The following is a 19,453-nucleotide window of genomic DNA, read 5'->3' on the forward strand; positions in this document are numbered from 1 at the left end:
TGGAATACATCTGTTGCGTTGTAGGTATTTGCTGACCACTACTCCAGCCAAAATCCGATTGATGTTCCACGAAGTTGGATATGGAATCTCCCAAGACGAACAGTTTACTTTGGAACCTCAGTTCCTACAATATTTAGAGGTACTTTTCTGGTGATTAACCAAGTGTTTTTTACTTTGCATGACCAAATTGTGTAAATTTTCTTCTCTGCTATGGATATCAAATTTGAAAGCATTACACCATAAGAATGAATAAAGCAATAACATAGGCTTGTATTCTTGGTTAAACCAACAATTGGCAGCAATGCAACCTCTGACATTTGGCACAGTGGCAGAACAAGGAAATTGGGTAGCCAAATATGGCCATTACCTATGAACTGCAAGCCCATAATCAAGATTACGGTTAATATGATCTAGTGTACCATTTTCTCTATAATGGAAGGACAACTCCCCTCCTCCACCTTTTGGCCTTTTGCTACTAGCTTTTCGAGTAGAGTACAAATATTCCAAAATAGCAGCTTCAGTTATTTTGCTGTTTTTTCTTCTAACACATTCTAAGTGGATAAAAAGACATCAGGTCTGAACAAAGGGGTGCAACTTAGTTTTCTTGCTAGCTTTGAAAAATGTTTATGAAAAAAGAATCTTTTTGCAAAACCTGGTACATTGTACAGTTCTCCATATTATAAAACCAGTTTATACCATGTAGAGGTCCTTCATTGATTACCTGATAAACTTTGCAAAGTTGTTTAAAGACCAATTCATGGAAGTAAAAAATTGTTTTGCATGCCTACAACTATGAATGATATTCTTCTGTTTTCACCGATTGTGAAATTCATCTTTAGAAAACAAATTATTGCATGACCTTTGATTGGTTCAGACTTGAGTGCACCAACAATAACATAATTTATTGGATCAGAATTGCACTAGCACTAATTCAATATGTAGAAGGATTTAGTCATTCCTGGTTTTTGTTAAACTCAGTTTTTAATCCAATAGCTTAAAATTTCAAATTTCCCAGGTTAAAATAGTCTCAAACAAGAGTTTGCAGTCAATACCGAGAAACTTTCTGCTGTGCTGTTTTGGAAACTCTTATTATTACGAGAGAGCAGGACTGTGATATGGATAAAATAGTACTCTATCTCTGGCATTTTACTCACAGAATACTAAGTACCACATACTTTTCAATGCAGGCTTAAATACTGAAGAGATACAACATTGCTTTTGGAGAGGTATATACTTTATTTGCTTATGTAGTTATTTTATAATATATGGTGCAGCATAAAGTGAACATTTAGTTCCACACTTAACCAATTACTATAATAGTGGTTATACTGCTATTTCTATTATGAGAACTTGACCTCACTTGATCGAGAAGTCCTGCCGTAGAGCTACATGACAATATGTTTGGTACCAGTTGTCCAAGAGAGCACTATTTGGATAGGCGAAGAGACACTTGTAGTACTAAGCAATAGAACATCACTAAATTGTCCCCTAGCTACTTAAGGATCACATTAGGGCACTGACAAATCTAGGACCTGTTTGGATCTATGGAATTGTTAGCCTTGCCTTTTTTTTTTCAATGGTGAGATTTGGCAATTGCCAAAATTTTAGTAAAGTTGCATGTTTGGATTATTGTCAAAATTTTGCCATAAGTATGTAGCTGCCAAAGGGATGCCAAAGTTTGGTTACAAACCAAATGAGTTCACATCTTCTTTTTACAACACAAATACTTTTCTATGATTGAGTTTGACAAAGAACCAAACACACCCTTAGAAGATTGTGTTATTTATTTAGAATAAAGAAGAGAACCATTTCCTATCTTTTGTTTGTTTAAAAATAAGTAAACATTGTTTATGTATAATTAATGAGCCTATGCATAAGAAATTTTGAATACAAAAGAATCCATAGAGTTATGTAAACTAACTATACTTTCATGCCATCGTAAAGAAGGGAAATGGATTTTGTTTGCTGTCATATTTGTAGGGAAAAAGGAAACACACTACTCTCACCTTTTCTCTCTACTTATAGTATCTTCACTTTCGTTCCTGTTTATTTCACTTGAGCGATCCATCCTTCCTAAGGCTGCGTTCGACAGGGGAATGAGGGTTAGTTATCTGACGCGAAAAACGTAGTAATAGATTAGTATATGATTAATTAATTATTAAATATAAAAATTGTAAAATAGATTAATATGATTTTTTAAAATAACTTTCCTATAGAGAATTTTCACAAAAAATACACCATTTAGCAGTTTGGAAAGCGTGCACGCGAAAAACGAGGGAATCTGGGTTAGGAAGGGGAAAGCCGAACGCGGCCTAAGTCAGTTCCCATTGTGCCTCAATATGTAGTGGCGCCAACTTGGCATCCACGGGGGAGAGATGTAACCAATTTGTGGAAACATGCCTACCCAACCAGCACATTATGCACACCATGAATCATCAGTGGAATAGAGAACAATGTAGTCGATTTTGGAAAAGAAATATGGTTAGTAGGAAATGCGGGAAGATGGGGCTAGGGAAATTTCATAGAGGCTCACGGTTTCATCGGCTGACGCCAATGAATGCGTTAGCTTGACGGAGGCACTTTAGTTGAAGCACATGCATGGTCGTTGATCATCGTGGTGTCCTTTGCTCCTTCTCTACTCCTTCAATGGCCAATGATTCGGGCTTGTGGACTAGTGGTGTCGACCAACCCAATGGGTTAGTGCCAAGGCCCGCCGCACTTACCCTTGTTCAATCCTCTTGTTGACACAAATTTGGGATTCTGGTATATGCAAGAAATCGTCGATTCTTGCATAGAAATATCACACTTCTGCAGTGACGAGTGCTCAATTTCTGAGCAAATTAGCAAAGAGTAATTGTTGTGTTTTCACAGTTGCGAACAACTAATTTCCAAGCAAACTTGTTTTCATGAAGAACTAATGATTTACGGGAATATCAACCTCAATTTCATCAAGGGGCCAAATGATTTACATCACTAATCAGCAACAAATAGTTACATTACTTCAAACCCTTAGAAAAGTGAAGAAAATAGTAGATTGATTTTGACAATTATATGTTGTTCAATAGATCATGGTCCCCTATATTTATAGGAGGGTGATCTAGCCTCGTACTTAGTCTGAATCCCCAAAATCGCTTTCAAATCTATTGGAAAGACAACTTGAATCCTTTTCCAAAAGATGCAAAACAACTTGAATAGGATGTTCTGGTTCCCACACCAAAAGTTCCAGTACTACCAAAATGCCCGGTTTTTTGAAAACTCAAGCTTTCTGCTAGATTAAAATAAATCGAGCGGAAGGTCCCATGTTAGGTTGGAAGTTTTATTATGGGCCGCATATACCTGAAAGTTTTGATTTTTCGAAAACTCAAACTTCGTTGCAAAATAATTCCCAAATTGGATGTTTTTAATCCAAATAACAATTGTTCCAATTGATATGAAAACATTGTCCATAGTGCCAAATATTGGTGTAAACAACTTTATCACAATGTCTCTACATTAGTAGATAATTTACCTTAATTCTCCCAAAGAAAATTGATAACTATACCACGTGCCACATCTTCGTAGGTAAGGTTTCCTCCACTAGTACTTCTAGTGCCCTATCTGGTGCTACAATTTCATTGGTTCCTCCTCCAGTATTGTAAAATTTTATGTTCCTTGCTTCCTATTTTGGCATATATCTAAGCATTGCAAAACCAGATGGTAGTCCACATACGCATTAGAACACTTAGACATAAATTTTGCTACAACACTAAACAAAGGATTGGTGATATGGTGATACCTGTTATCCACGACTTTAAATATGGATAGGAGGAACGTGATTAAGCCATAAACACAACTAGTGATGGACATTTGTGGCTGACGAGAATAGTTTTGTCAATATGTAGACAATGATTTTTTTTAGGTTCTCAGTCAAGTGATAGGTGCTCTACCCATGCAATTGTGGGTCAACCTAGTTGGTGACTAGTGATGTTGATGGACACCAAGCAATGGCTTGGGGTTCTTGCTTGAGCATCAACCATATTGTGGTGGTCTGTGTAGGCACTAAACACTTATAGTAGAAAATGACATAATGAGGAAGTGACCAAGGTTCAAGATTTGGTTTATAAGGTCAACAAATTCTTTGAATTGGTTTACTTAATATTTTGATGGTAAAATTAGTTACATGGAGGTTCTATGTAAAATCCATGAAGATTGACATGAAATATTCTAAATTTATACAAGAAATAATAACATCCTATTGCATACGGTCATTTTGGCCTAAATAGCATTAGCAACCACTTCAAAGGAAATGTATTGGTATTTTTAGCATACTCCAAAGTCCAAACATCGAATCAAAGCTATTATCCTTCTTACCAAAGTCGTCATGGTCTTCTTTCCTTAGTGACAAATGCTACTCAAGGCTTAGGCTTGCACTTTTGAGGTTATCATGATCTTCACTAGGTGAAAATTATCAAGTTCTATTTTCAAATATAAATAGATTATTTGTTACCAAACTAGCATGATTACACAATTCAAGAATTAGGCTTGCACTTCTGAGGTTACCATGATCATTTTGTCGGGAAAGTGTTAACGATAGAATTTAGTAAATCGCCGCTATGGGTTAAATCACGATTAAAGACCGAATCCGACAGGAAAAAGGGCAGACGGACAGAAGAGTGGATTCTGGATCGTATAAGTAGAGTCCGATTGGCCTAGGATGTTCCAGACAAATTCGGGAATAATCACAGTTAGTATACCTTAATTCTATCTAATAGTTAGAGTTAGTTTAGTATTTTTGCTTTATCTCTAAGAGAGTTAAAGTCCGATCGGGACTTGTGTTACAGATAGAATCCACGTAGGAGTTTGTTATTTCTTCTTATCTATTAGGAGTTGTATGTCGTGTCCAACACGGCGTAGCATCCACCCGAGGGTATAAATATGTATGCACAGGGTCATTGTAAAATCATCAATTAGATCAAATACACAACTTCGGCGCATCGCCAAACTTCTCGACATGCTCGGGCTTTCGGCGTGAGGTTTGTCAGCTTCACAATGTAAGTTCGAGTTTGTTAAACCCGTCGATCGGCTAGAACAAGACTGTCTCGGTTAAGTCTGATCTCCTGCCTGGTTTATCGACGATTTGAGTTCTATTGCTGCTTTAATCTACTTGTAGTTTGAAGTAGTAGTAGTTCTCGATCAGGTCCTCGCGAGTTCCCTTGATTCAATCTGTTAGCGTGAATCTGTTCAACTCGATTTTGTCTCGGTTTGGTCCGATCAATCTAGTTGGCCGGGTTTATGTTGTCAGATTGGATCGAGTACTCGTGAGGGCTTATCGCTGGAGTTCTAGCCAGCATTATCCTGAGTAATCTGTTGGTTTATTCATTAAGTTCACCGATCTTCATATTCCTATGAATCATATCGTGCTAGATCGCATACTGTCTTGGTTAGGTTCGATCTATGCGTGTCTAGTTTGATCTACTTATAGGAATCCGTCCGATCGACTGAGATTAATGAATAAGTTGATAGATTACATTGGTTTGATATCCTGTTATTCGTATACTGCAATACTCGATTGACTTCATGCATGGTTACGCTTAGATATGTACTATCTTGGTTGAGTCTGATCTTCTAGGTCTAGCGTGAATATGCATGCAGTTAATTATTATTGGTTTATACTAGTAATTGGTATTGCATTCCAGTTTATATCAAATTCTCATCGGCTCATTGGCTTGATACGAACTAGATCTGCTTAGTATCTATCCTGATATTGCTAGGTATAATCTTGAAATGTCTTGGTTAAGTCCAATCTTCTATGATTATTCCTAGCAATCTAGGTTAGATATTTTATAGATCTTAGATCATTTGTCAGTCGTTCATAGCCGATGATATTGGCCGATCTACATGCTTATCATATTTACATCAATAAAGCAGTCGATTGCCTTACTGCATTTTTTTTATACCAATCGGCTAGATTTATTTAGATCGACACTTATTTATGTTGCATCGGCTGATGAGAATTACATGCAAATTGATTTTAGTCGATCATAACACATGATTCATTGCTTATCTAACTACTTGAGTTTACGTGTATCGGATTCTCAGCCGATCCAAGCTTTCAACAACCGATCGATCAGCCTATCGGCTTGGTTTTACTACATCATACATCCGATCGGCTGTATTTTCAGTTACCTATCGGCTCGATAGCTGATCGGCTTGTTTTATTCTTCAGCTTGTTGATTGCAGGGTTAAACTGACTGACACGTCCGCGCAATCTAAGAATTTAGGACCTGCACTGGAGCATTATGAAAAACGACTCCTAGGCCTTCGTGTGTGACACGTCATATCACATTTTGACGTCAACAGAAAGCCCAGACTAGGCCAACTGATTCATTAAGAGTGGAGAATGTACAATTTTGAGTTAGGTTATCATGATCTTCACTATGTGAAAATTATGTACTTTTAGTTTTAGAGATAATTAGATGATTGATAACCAAGCCAACATCACTGTGGCGTGTATGTCTAGAGGGAGGTCGGTGGACCCCTCTCCTTATGGTGTTCGGTCCCGGGAGTGTGGGAAGCCGCAGGCTACAGATACAGTGGCGTGGTGGAAAAAAATAGGATGTCTAGGCCGTGCGGAGGCGTAATACTCTACTTTTGTGGTGTTCATATAATTTTTGGTGGAATATAGGTAGGAGGGAACTCAAACTAGAGTTCTCATTGTTCTCCCGCTTCTTCCCTGGGCCTGGCTCTCCTTTTATAGTCTCAAGGGGTACCACAATGCCGTGGAGGGGATGGCTACAAAAACCTGATTAATGTGAGGAAGGTGTCTAGCTATTGGTTGTACGCCATAACTATTAACAGGATTGATGGGACTAGACATGGCGAGTCCCTTTTTCCACGTCTAGCGCTTGGAGATGTTAGTTGTCCCATTGTTTTTAATACATGGCGTGGAAAAAAGGTGTGTTAGACACCATGTATTTTTGGCCTGATGTGCATGTAGCATTGAATGTGGTAGGTGCAATATTAAATTTGGTAGGTGAACATGTCGGCGTCCTGTGAGACCCTCCGAGAGGACCCCTTACTAGAACCCGAGAGCCTAGCACGCTTGCAAGCGTCGCCGACGCCGGCTTCCTCCTTAGGGGGTTGGGGTGGCCTGAATCCTAAAGGGACTCAAAGGAATGTGCCTAGATCCTGGTGGTTTGTCTTATCATTCACATAAGGTCCGCAGCCCAAAGGAACAAATCCTAGGGGATTTTCTACATAGCCACATAGGGTCAACGTCCTGCAAGACCCTTTGAGAGGACCCTCCCCTACTGGGACTCGAGGTCCCGAGAGGGGGAATAATTAACATTTTGCCACTCTTAGAAATGGCACTAACATATTTGCCATTGGGCCCACATGTCATAGACACGAGGGCCCACATGTCATAGACAGCGGGTGGCAAATTTGCAACGTCGTATGTTGTAATTTCCCAAAATCAATTTATTTACCACTCTAATGGATGGTAAAGCAGTAGGGAGGTTGGAACAACCACATTTACCAGGTTCTCATGAGAAATCACAATAGTTTGAGTCAAATGACTGACCAATTGAAAGGATGACTTAATTAAATTACCAAAATAATGTCAAAGAGCTAAGCATATTTTTGCTAATTAATTGGTCCTTCAATTCTTGCCATAATCTAACTTTACCCTATTATTTGATATGATAATGTACTATAAATCCCTCAAATATCAAAAAATGCAACAAGAATCCAAAGATATGGTGTTGCCTCTACCATGAAGGATGCGTTTGGTTGGAGGGATGGGATGGGTTGGGTCAAAGCCATCCTATTCTTGGGGTTGTTTGGTTCCTGGCCTGGTGGGTTGGGTTGGACTCAGAAGGGAATATTCCCTGTAGATGCTGGATAGGATGGTTCGTTCAAAACACGGACAGGATGGTTCGTTCATAACACCCTGACCGATCCGTCCCAGACCAATCCAGGGTATCGCACAGAGGGGTGAGCAAAGGGACCGCGTCTTCTCCCTTGGCTGACTGACGGCGGACGATAGAGTAGGCGCCGGCGGTGAGGCGGACGGCGGAGGAGGCACGTCGAGTGGGTGAGTGCTCCCTTTCCATCTCCTTCCTCTTCCTCTTCTTCCTTTCTGCCAGGAGGCGGCGCAAGGCAGAGAGGTTTTGGCGGCAGTGCATTGGCTAGATAAGGCGCACGGCCTTGGGCTCGCCGGCAGCCACGACGGCCACGACGCCGGCCAGATCCATGATTGTTGCTGGCGCTGGGGAGGGAGGCAGGCTGGCACCAGGGGTGCTGCTGCTGTTCACCGTCACGCCATTGGGCTGCTGTTCACCGTCGACGAGGGTGCTGCTGTCCTCCTGTTCATACGCGGTGCCTTCTGCTACTCTTACACTAGTTGCACTTTTGTTGTTCATATACATGACTGCACAAACAATTGATTCATGGATGCAGCTCTAGCTCCCCGCCGGAGTAGATGTTGAGGTTAAGCTATAATTCCATGGTTCAAATGGAGCTAGATTTCTTTATAAATTCGATGTAGTGTAATGCTCTTCTTTGTATACTTTCTAGTTGATCATTTTGCTGTCTAAGAGTTAAACAAATGTAGAGCAACAGGGAAACAAGTTCGTATATGAAGTATTGAACGAAAACTGTTTACTTTATGCTATATCAATGTTCTAGTTATATTGTTAAGTTATTGGAGAGAGCAAACTTTGTATAACCATAATTGAAACAGTATGATCCTGCAAACGGACTACGGTCTATTGATTTGTCAGCAACTCAACATTGTATTTATGTGTGAAATGGTATATGCAATTCCATGTATTAATTGTGGCTATAGTTAATAGTGAAATGTTCGTTCTATTTATTAATTGTTAAATGCTCATTTTATTTATTAAATTTATTTAAAAAGTATTTTTGGATAAATATATTTCTAATTACTTTGGGTTATTCATACATTAATCCTAGTATGAAATATTTTATTTTGGATATGAGAGGCAACCTCACCAACTCATTGTGGAGAGATAATCACATCCAACCATTCCAAGTTCATCCCTCGAACCAAACAGGTGATGGGTTCACTCCATCCCATCTCATCCCTAAAGGAATAAGTCTTGGTTGGATGGTCTTGGTCTTGTGGTATACTTCCTTGCTTTTCAGCTTTCTGTTTTCCCTAGGACATCTAGGATAGATTGTTAGGATGCTTTAGGACAGGTGGTTAGGATGCTCTAGGACAACATCTTTTGGGCTAGACATTTGGTGATAAGTAAACAGAAAATTGTCCCAAGTTTAAGTGTCATCCTCTTATCAATAAGAGTAACAATTCAGATACTAGCATCTGGTATCAGAGCCACACATTCTTGTAGATTGAACATCTCTTGCTCCTCCCCTTCCCAAGCTCGAGTGAGCTCTCAGCCAGCAGCAGTAGCACCGGCTGCTTCTCCTTCCTCTTTCCCTTTCCTTCTCCACGCAGCAGCCCCCCGGACAATCGGTGTTCGAACGCCTCGAGCACACGGCGTCAGCAGGACGCCGAGCTCGCTGCAGCGCAAGAGCACAGGCGAGCAGCGGCACAAACCGCAGCAGCAACAGCAAGGGCGGCAAGGGGAGGCGGAAGCAGAGGAGACGGAAGATGCAGCACGTGCGGCGGAGGCTGAGGTTGAGACCTTGCGTAGCAGCATCAACGGCTCCATCGCCGACGACATCGCAGACAGCGCGGTGGGCAATAGCCCAACCCCACGGTGGCGTTGCCGGTGAAGGCTCTCCAGGCGAGGGCACGCGCGACAACGGTAGCCCAGACGGACGCAGGCGTGTCGGCGGAAGTCCAGAGCACGTGTGCAGTGGCGGTGCTCCTGGTGGTGGCAGTCGGGTCTAGGGACAGCGCGGCCCTCACTAGCAGCGTGACACCCTCCCCTGACCGGCACCATCGCTACCACGGCATTCAAGCGGTGGTCAGGGACTTTGGTCCCGGTGGTGGGTGGCCTACCCTCACCAAAACCAACTACATCGAGTGAGCTGAGGTGATGAGGGTGAGGCTCTAGGTGCGGCACGTGGGTGGCAGTTCGGTACGGCGACGTCGACTACAACGAAGACTGACGGGCGTTGGATGCCCTCATCGCTGCAGTTCCGTTCGAGATGCAGTTCTCGCTTTTGCAGAAGTGGACTACCATCGCTACGTCACGCATCGGCAGCGACCGCGCCCTCTAGCCGATCTAAGCTTTTTACAGCCGATGGTATCCTCTCAGGCCTACGCGTGTAATCGTTGATTGCTATTTTCAGCGTCAACAAGACTGCCTGCAGAAGCGCCGCCATCGCTTGCTGGTCCTCCCTGAACTCGGCGTAACCTGGATCAATGGCTCCCCACAGGCCTTGCGCTTGCAGATTCACGCGCGCATTAACAACGCCCAATCAGCGTAGTTAGTTCGTGACAGCACTGGATAACGCTGTGGCACGCCTGTCTCCCTCGGCGCTTGCTAAATCACTATCTGCCCCTCGCTGCCGGCGCCTGTGTTGCCGCTTCCTTTACCGGTTGTTCTCCGCGGCGGTGGGGGTGTACGGTGTGCTTCCTTCAGTCGACATGGCCACAGAATCGGCGATGAACCGCTCTGATACCACTTGTTGTAATTGGCTAGCCTAGTGCTCACAAATCTGCACTGACGAAACTGAAGAACAATAGAGTATTTTCGGTCAGCTACAGTAATTGAAGAAAACTGACGAACAAAGGCAAAGTTCTTTGGTGCTGCATAACCAACTGCAGCTTTACTCGGTTCTCTTTATTTGTACTCCGAACTCTAGGAGTTTGTTGCAAAACAGAAAATATCCGCTAAGGTCGCATCGATCTGATGACCGCGCCATCCCACGATCAACCAACACGATCTCAGCTACTACTGAAAAACGACTAACTGAAAACAAAAGAATTACTACGTCAGCATTCCTACTCATCCGTCGGGAACGCATTACGACTCAGATGCTTTATTTGAATAAAACTAATGACAAATTCGGCAACAAAGATTACTTTCATTAATGCCTTGATCACGTAGAGCAGTTCTGCGACGTCTGTGTGTTGACGAAGCAGAGGCGACTCCCCTTTCCCTATAAGACGGGCTTTTGAGCCAAGGAGCGGCTTGCGCTCGTGTACGGGGATCTGTGTGGCCCAGTGACTCCGAGTGCACTAGGCGGACGACGCTACTTCCTGCTGCTCGTCGACGACCTCCCGCTACATGTGGGTGACGGTTCTCGGTACCAAGGGAGAGGCTGCGAACGCCATCAAGTGCACGTAGACTGCTGCGCAGGTGGAGTGTGGCCGCAAGTTGCGCGTTCTGCGCACTGACAACGGCGGTGAATTCACCGCGGCTGAATTCGCGTCGTATTGTGCTGATGAAGGTATTCACCGCCACTACTCCACGCCGTACAGCCCGCAGCAGAACGTCGTCGTTGAGCGGCGCAATCAGACGGTTGTGGGGATGGCTCAGGCCCTCCTCAAGCAAAGAGGGATGCTGGCTCTCCTCTAGGGGGAGGTGGTGGTGACGGCCATCAACATCCTCAACCGCTCACCTACCATGGTCCTCGACGGCAGGACGTCGTACGAAGCTTGGCATGGGCGCAAGCTAGCGGTCTCCCACCTGCGGGTCTTCGGCTGCCTCGCGTTCGCCAAGGAGCTTGGCCACATCGGCAAGCTCGACGACAGAAGCACCCCAGGGGTGTTCATCGGCTACACGGAGGTCTCGAAGGCCTACCGCATCCTCGACCCGGAGATAGCGTTTGCGCACGGCGCGCGACCTGGTGTTCGACGAACGGCGAGGATGGGCATGGGACAAGACGGGAGACAACGGCTCTACTTCGACATACGACGACTTCACCGTCGAGTACGTCCACTTCAACGGAGTTGGGGGAGTGGGCAGCTCTTCTTCACCGAGCGTGCCTACCCTAGTCCCCAAGTCTCCACCAACTCCGGCACTCGCCACTTCGGCAGCGCCACGTTCTCGAGCCACGACTTCAGCTGTGACTAGCTCTTCGCCGACACCACCACAGCCGGCGACCCCACGCACTCCGGCAACGACAGCCACCCTCAGGGCACGTCCACTCCAACACCGGCTCACGTCGAGCGCAGCCCGGTGCAGTTCGCTACTCCGCTCTCACATGATGAGGAGCGCATCGACGCCTACCACGACGGAGAACCTTTGCGGTACCGTATGATGGAAGACCTCGGCAACCAGTCGGTGTCGGGACTAGTGCCTCATGACCTGGAGGAATAGTTGCACCTTGCGTTGAACGATGGGGAGCCTCGTTGAAGGAGGAGGTTTACGTGCACCAGCCGTTGGGTTTTGCGATCCTGACAAGGACGGCAAGGTACTACGCCTGCACAAGACCCTGTACGGCCTGCGGCAGGCACCGAGGACGTGGAATGCCCAGTTGGATTCCACGCTCAAGGGGATGGGCTTCAAGCCAAAGCCCACACGAGGCGGCTATCTACCGACGAGGAAATGGAGGAAATACCCTGCTGGTGGTGGGTGTTTATGTTGATGACTTGCTGTTCAGCGACACCAAGGATACAGAGGTGGCAGCGTTCAAGGAAGACATGAAGGCCACTTTCCAAATGAGTGACTTGGGGCTCCTCTCCTATCTGGGGATCGAGGTTCACCAGGATGACTCTGGGGATTGAGGTTCACCAGGATGACTCCGGGATCACGCTTCGCTAGACTGCCTACGCCAAGCGCGTCGTTGAGCTAGCTGGGCTCATCGATTGCAACCTAGCCCTCACTCTGGTGGAGAGACTGAAGCTGAGCCGAGACAGCACGGCGTTGGTGGACGCTACGCAGTAATGGTGTCTTTTGGGGAGCCTTCGCTACCTCACCCACACACGGCCCTAGTTGACATTCTCCGTCGGCAACGTTAGTCGGTTCATGCAACGACCGACAACGGAGCACCAGCAGGCTGTAAAGAGGATCATCCGCTACGTTGCAGGGACTCGGCCACGGCCTCTACTATCCGAGGTGCCCTGGAAAGGCACCCTTCATCGGGTACACCGATAGCGACCTCACCGGCGACATCGACACTAGCAAGAGCACGAGCGGGATTCTCTTCTTTCTCGGCGAGTGCCTCGTTAGCTGGCAGTCGGTCAAGCAACAGGTGGTGGCCCTATCCAGCTGCGAGGCCGAGTAGATAGCAGCCTCCACTGCTTTGACCCAGGCGCTTTGGCTTGCTTGACTGCTCGGTGATCTCCTCGGCAGAGACACTGGAGCGGTGGATCTCAGGATGGACAGCAAGTCCGCTCTGGCCCTGGCCAGTAATCCCGTTTTTCACGAACAGAGCAAGCACATCCGGGTGAGGTACCACTTGATCCGAGGCTCCTTGGAGGAAGGGAGCATCAAGGTGGGCTACAACACCAAGGACCAGCTTGCGGACTTGCTCACCAAGCCCCTTGGGAGGATCAAGTTCCTTGAGCTTTGCTCCCGGATCGGGATGGCTCAACTTTCCCACAAGACGACGCACAAGACTTAGGGGGAGAATGAAGGACTAAGTCTTGGCTGGTTGGTCTTGGTCTTGTTGTGTACTTCCTTGCTTTTAGCTTTCTGTTTTCCCTAGGACAACATCTAGGACAGGTTGTTAGGATGCTCTAGGACAGGTTGTTAGGATGTTCTAGGACAGCGTCTTTTAGGCTAGAAGGCAGCTAGAAATATGTAACCAACCTTCCCTCGGGATGGCATGACATTTGGTGATAAGTAAACAGAAAATTGCCCCAAGTTTGAGTGGCATTCTCTCATCAATGAGAGTAACAATTGAGATACTAACAATCCCTCCAACCAAACAAAAAACAAGGTTCAGCCCATCCCTCCAACCAAATAGAAAAATAGAACCAACCCATCCTGCAAAACAGGGATAGAACCAACCCATCCTACCTAGTCCACGAACCAAACACATCCTAATACTCTCAATTCTGTATGAACAACCTTTAGCCATGTCTCTTTTCCTTAATTGTTACCTCTTTTTTTCACTGCCTTTGATGCGCATCTAAACCACCTTAGATCTACCCAATGACATGAATATTATATGTTTGTAATGAATGCAGTTTAGTTATCGATAGGCTTGTCGACTGGTGATCAAAAAGTTCAAGTAGGTTTATGGTGGAGAATCAACCTCTACCATTGAAGACTAGGGGTTTTGAGTGAAAGAAACTCATGATGAATGTTTCAAGGCTCCTACATTTAACTCCTATGGTAGTTTTGCTAAATTTAAATAATCCCAAGAGTGCATGAGAAGAGCACACATAAGATAGTGTCTTGGCTTATACAGAGAAGTTCGTTTTATCTCTTGGCATGTAGTGTGTATGGACTAGTGTTGTCATGTACCCACATATTATCAAACATGAGCATGTCAAGCATGATAAGTGGGCTAAAGGTCGGGCCTAATCAACCTACCTCTTTTTTGTCCATCCACTCTTTTCTAAGTGTAGTTTTGTTTGATTAAGGATGTTGATGATGCTTTTATGATCCAACAATTTGTAAAGGGAAGGATAATCGATATGTCTAGCCCAAGAGGCCACAAATAGATATGGCTAGGGCTTATGGATTTGCACTCATATTTATGTTATCTTTTCGGAACAGTCAATGCACTATACTATTGTCCAAAGGACCAATATCTTTTGTACATAAGATAATCATAAGGTAAAATGGTACTAGGTAGGGCTAAATTCTTGTAGTATTAAGTATTAACATTAACATGTCAAGTTGTAACTATTCAATATGTATTCCCTCCTTTTAAGTTTGTAGTCAAGAATTTCAAATAAATAGTTTAGTTGAAGGCTTCCTTCTTGGGTATAATGTTATCTATCCTCTAACTTGTTACCCATAGCCATCATTGTGACTTGTAATTGACCATGCACCACAATCATTTTGGTCCTCTTTTTGTCCCCCATTACCGCGGTTGCCCACCACTATTGCAACCTCGTTCATATTACCTTGACCTTTCATTTGTGTTGGACTCTATCAAAATCAGCCTCACTTGGATCCAAACAATCCTTGTTGTACCATGGCCTTTTCGTCTTTTTTCATCTCCTTACACGGACTAAGCTTGACATAAATTTCTATAAGTTTCACTCCACAATAACCACATAGAGATTCAAATATATTTGAAAAAAATGTATTCCACGCAATCCACAACTTTGTTCATGTTCTACAATGTGTCAATATAATCAGTTGCTATGTTAGTTTTTTGTTCAAAAAATAGCTCAGCGCCCTAACACTCATTTAGGCACACTAGCACAACCCCAAGCCCAAAGGCCCAATGAGCAGGAGGCTTGAGATAGTGCCCAAGGATATTTGCCAATAACCTTCAGCAAGAGAGATATTAGGAAAAAAGAAGAGAAGGGACAATATGAGACCCACCATAGTTTGAATGGATCCCAATTGTCATCCATCAGGTTAGTAAGTGATACCACCCCTAGACCTACTACAATCACCTTGTTAGTATAGCAAGAGTTGGACCACTATTTGAACCCAATAGCCAAAGTCACTCGAATTTCTAGATTAACCCTATTTCAAAAGTATTATTCATGTAAGTACATAGTCTATTAAAAATGGAGTTAGGCTTAAGCTTATTTGGAGTTCGCGCATTAGAACTAGAGCAATTTTCCATTTTTTTTACATTAGTAAAATGCACCGTGATTGATGCCGATGATAGATTGTAAGAAATCCATAATGTTGTGGGTATGGAAGGAAGATAGACAAAGCCAATGACATAATGTGGTAGAATAGATTTTCCTATCATATTTTAAATTTATTGCATTTGTTTATTTGTCATGGTTAATCAGAATAGTCACTTTTTGTATGAGAGGAAGGGCAAATGGTTTCCTAATTTCTACTACCAAATTCATTAACTTGCACTAAACTCAAGATTGCCCACCTTGAGTTTTATCGGAGTTAAGGATATTTAATATATTAAACTACTTGCAAAATAAAATACACAATTCTAGCTAACTATGTACATATATTATCCTATGGTTTCTTTGAAGTTTGAACTGCAGTATCCCATGCATTCTATATTGAGCATTTGTTCTATGATAGAATTTCTTTGTCACTTTCCTTATATTCTTAGTGTTTCATTTAGTAACTAAATCTTATCATTTGTAAAAACATGTCCAACCTTTTTGTCCAGAAAGTGTTTTTTTATTTAGATTTAGATTGGTCAATACAGTGACACGATTGATTTAAATACAGAAGTCATTGTTATTATACTTCTATAGTTTGTGATAGCAAAATTGGTCAAAGTTGCCACTTGGAGAGAATAGCAAGTAAAACAAATTTCTTTTTTTATGGGAAGTAATAATCTCCCTACAGAGTACCCACACGCCATTTATACAGTGTTAGAAGTGTTATCGTGAAAAGATTATTTTGTGACACACACACAACCTGGTCTGTTTTTCATCTGACCTATGGAAAGCTCACACATATTTCTTTTGCAAATTTTATCATAGAAATAATAATTTAAAGAAATGTCGTACCTCGTTAGTATAGGTATCATGGTATTATTAGCATAACTCAAATAACTAGTAAGGAAGTATGCAGCCTTTCCTTCAATGCAATGTAATACCTGTAGCCTTAGTCTAGTGCAGTAGTACATGCTGGAACTTCAGATCACAGAAGGTAACCCTGCGATGAAGATTATGTTAGTATCTTTCGGTGCATGGTTATATGCTGATATACTAGGACATCATATTTTCAGTTTGCACTCAGACTAAACTCACAACTGATCTACTTAATCATAAACAAGGAACCATGTTACATAAAAATATAATTATCTTTTCTTTTCGTGTGATATGTATTGTAGAATACTGTCTCTGTTTTTTTATTTTACACCGTTGACTTTTGAGTCCATGTTTGACCATTTGTCTTATTTAAAAAATTTATATAACTATTAATTATTTGGTGATGACTTGATTTATTATTAAAGAAACTTTAAGCATGACTTATAATTTTGCATATTTGTATATTTTTTTAAATAATACAAACGGTCAAACGTAGGTCTAGAAGTGAACGGATGGCGATTAAAAAAAACCTAGAGGGAATATTAGTTTGTGAGCTGGTACTTTGATACTCCTGGTAGGCATCTGTCTACATAAAAAATTAAGAGAAATGTCAGTTTGCAGTAATTTTGGTGCAATTACAAATGTTCTGGGATTTATTCTTTTGTGTTTAACTTTAGGCTTCAAATATATTTCTATCGCACTGCAGATTTTTGTTGAATGTTAGCTCTGCAAATTTTTGACAGCTAGTAATACAATAGAAGAGCTAACATAGAGCTAACTACTAGCTCCAAAATATTTATATACTTCATCCCAAATTGATAGTCATATAAGATAAAACTAGAAATCCCAAATTGATCATCATATAAGAGAAAAGAGCCTATTATACATTAATTATAGTGTGAAAAACCCTTTGGTTAACACGCACATTAAATGCTTGCATGCATCTACCTAATCAGCTTTGATGTACATGCAGCTTGAGATTTGTAACTCTAGTTTTTCAATGTTAATTAAATAGATTCTTGGTCTTTGTACCTAGACCTTATATGATGATCAATTTAGGATGGAGGGAGTATCATTTAAGAGCTAACATAGAGCTAACTTGTATAATAGTTACACGTAAATATATATTATATCATCAATGCATGGGCTACCTTTCATACACATACAATGTATTGAAGCTGGTGTTATAGCTGACTATAAATCTGTAGCCCGCTTTTCTTCTCTTTTTTCATCTCTCCTCCACGTAAACATAAATATGACCTGACAACTTTTAGAGCTTGTTTACATCATTTATTGTACTCGCTCTTATACGAAGTGACTTGAATATATTTGCAGGATTTGTGTGCGTGAGGGGCTTTGATAGGAAATCGAGGGCACCAAGACCGCTTTATGCAAGGCTTCATTTTCCTGCTAGCAAGGTTGCAAGAGGCAAAAAGCCTGCAGCAGCAAGAGAGGAAGAAATAGGCCATTGAAGAGGCCAAAAAGAATATACATAAATGATCTAACCAAAGGATGGACAGCCCCCAAATGGAGTGCTGATCCCAATAAGTGGCTGAATCATCTCTAACAAAATGACTCTTATCAGCTGTAGTGAATGCCAGTACCTTGCGAACTTGTGATGCTGATGTTTATGTGGGCGACATGACCCACCAGTGTAGGCTCCATTTCTTGTTACCAGCCGATCAGTTCTCCCCCATCCAGTCGCATATTTTTTTTTCCTTTTCATTTTCCTCCTGAAATTCAATACATCAAATGAACAACATAGGGTTCAGTCCAGCCATTGTAATTGTACTCGTCTCAGTAGAACCAATTGTTGTACAACAGTCTACAGAAGGATGAGCCGTCCGGTACAATGGCCATACATGTTCGTTGATCATTCGTATAGGCATTGTAAACTCAAACAATAATTCCATTGGTTCAAATCGAAGGAAAATTCTTTGAATTCCATCTGTTGAGAGCTGTTGCTATACCAGAATCGCCAAGGATGGTGAAGATGACATTGCAGCTATATATGAGAACCTTTTTTCTGCCTGCACAGTGGATACAAAGATTTCATTCAATGCCTAATGCAGTTGGCTTGCCTACAATTCTGTCATTTGTATCGAGCTTGATCGGCCATTCGGCCTACGTTGCTATGTCAAATTTACAGCTTATTTCTTTGCGAGATGTTCGTGAAGAATGTCCACTTATAGATTATCATGTGGGGCCTTCAGTACCGACGCCAGCCGCGCGACCAGGAGTAGTAACAATTGCCGGCACCAAGTGGCTAGGCATAGAATTAGACATGCAGATCGTTGGTTTCCTTTTGTTACAGTTAGTTTCCTTTTGTTAGCAGATTATTGGTTTCCTTTTGTTAGAGGTAGTTTCCTTTTGTTAGCAGGCCACAAGCCTATATAATTCATGTCTCTTTGGAGTTTGGATCAAACAAGAATTTTAACCCTAATCCTGTCCCTCTTCTTCCTAATCTCACCTCCTTCACCATTGGGCAGCTGGGCAACAACCCCGATGCCTTTACCCGCTGACGCTACGAGCTCAGTAGTCGAGGACCAGTTGTCTCGGGCATCGGCGCTCTTGACAACTTGGTATCAAGATCTAAGCCTTCCTCTCCCAGTCGCCCACCATCGCCACTGCTGCCACCCTGCCTGCCCTCTGCACTGCCAACCCCACGCCGCATAGCCGCCATGGGCGATTCCAATGCCCTCCAAACCACCTTGGACACCTTGGTCGGCACAGAGCTCGTAGCCTTGACGGGTAAAGGCGTCAGGGTTGTTGTCCGACTGCCCAATGGTGAAGGAGGTGAGAATAGGAAGAAGAGAAAGGGGATTAGGATTGAAAATCTTGCTTGATCCAAAGAGTGCGGATTACATGGATTATATAGGCCTGTGGCCTGCTAATAAAAGAAAACTAACTCTAACAAAAGGAAACCAACGATTTGCATGCCCGCAT

At 42.8% G+C, this 19,453-nt stretch overlaps 1 protein-coding gene across 4 annotated transcripts in view; it reads left to right on the top strand.

Moving 5' to 3' along the window:
• The window catches only part of LOC102715541 (protein ROS1A-like), a 48,471-nt gene extending 30,487 nt beyond the window's left edge, over positions 1–17,984 (top strand). For all 4 annotated transcript variants that reach the window (XM_015833752.2, XM_015833755.2, XM_015833753.2 and 1 more), the window contains 3 exons: positions 25–139; positions 1,188–1,226; positions 17,843–17,984. In XM_015833752.2, the coding sequence (XP_015689238.1) occupies positions 25–139; positions 1,188–1,226; positions 17,843–17,979 (291 nt within the window). In that variant the 3' untranslated portion in view covers positions 17,980–17,984. The remainder of the gene's footprint in view (positions 1–24; positions 140–1,187; positions 1,227–17,842) is intronic.
• Positions 17,985–19,453: the final 1,469 nt, after the last annotated feature.

This window comes from Oryza brachyantha, chromosome 2 (genome assembly GCF_000231095.2).
Source record: "Oryza brachyantha chromosome 2, ObraRS2, whole genome shotgun sequence".
NCBI classification, from domain to species: domain Eukaryota; kingdom Viridiplantae; phylum Streptophyta; class Magnoliopsida; order Poales; family Poaceae; genus Oryza; species Oryza brachyantha.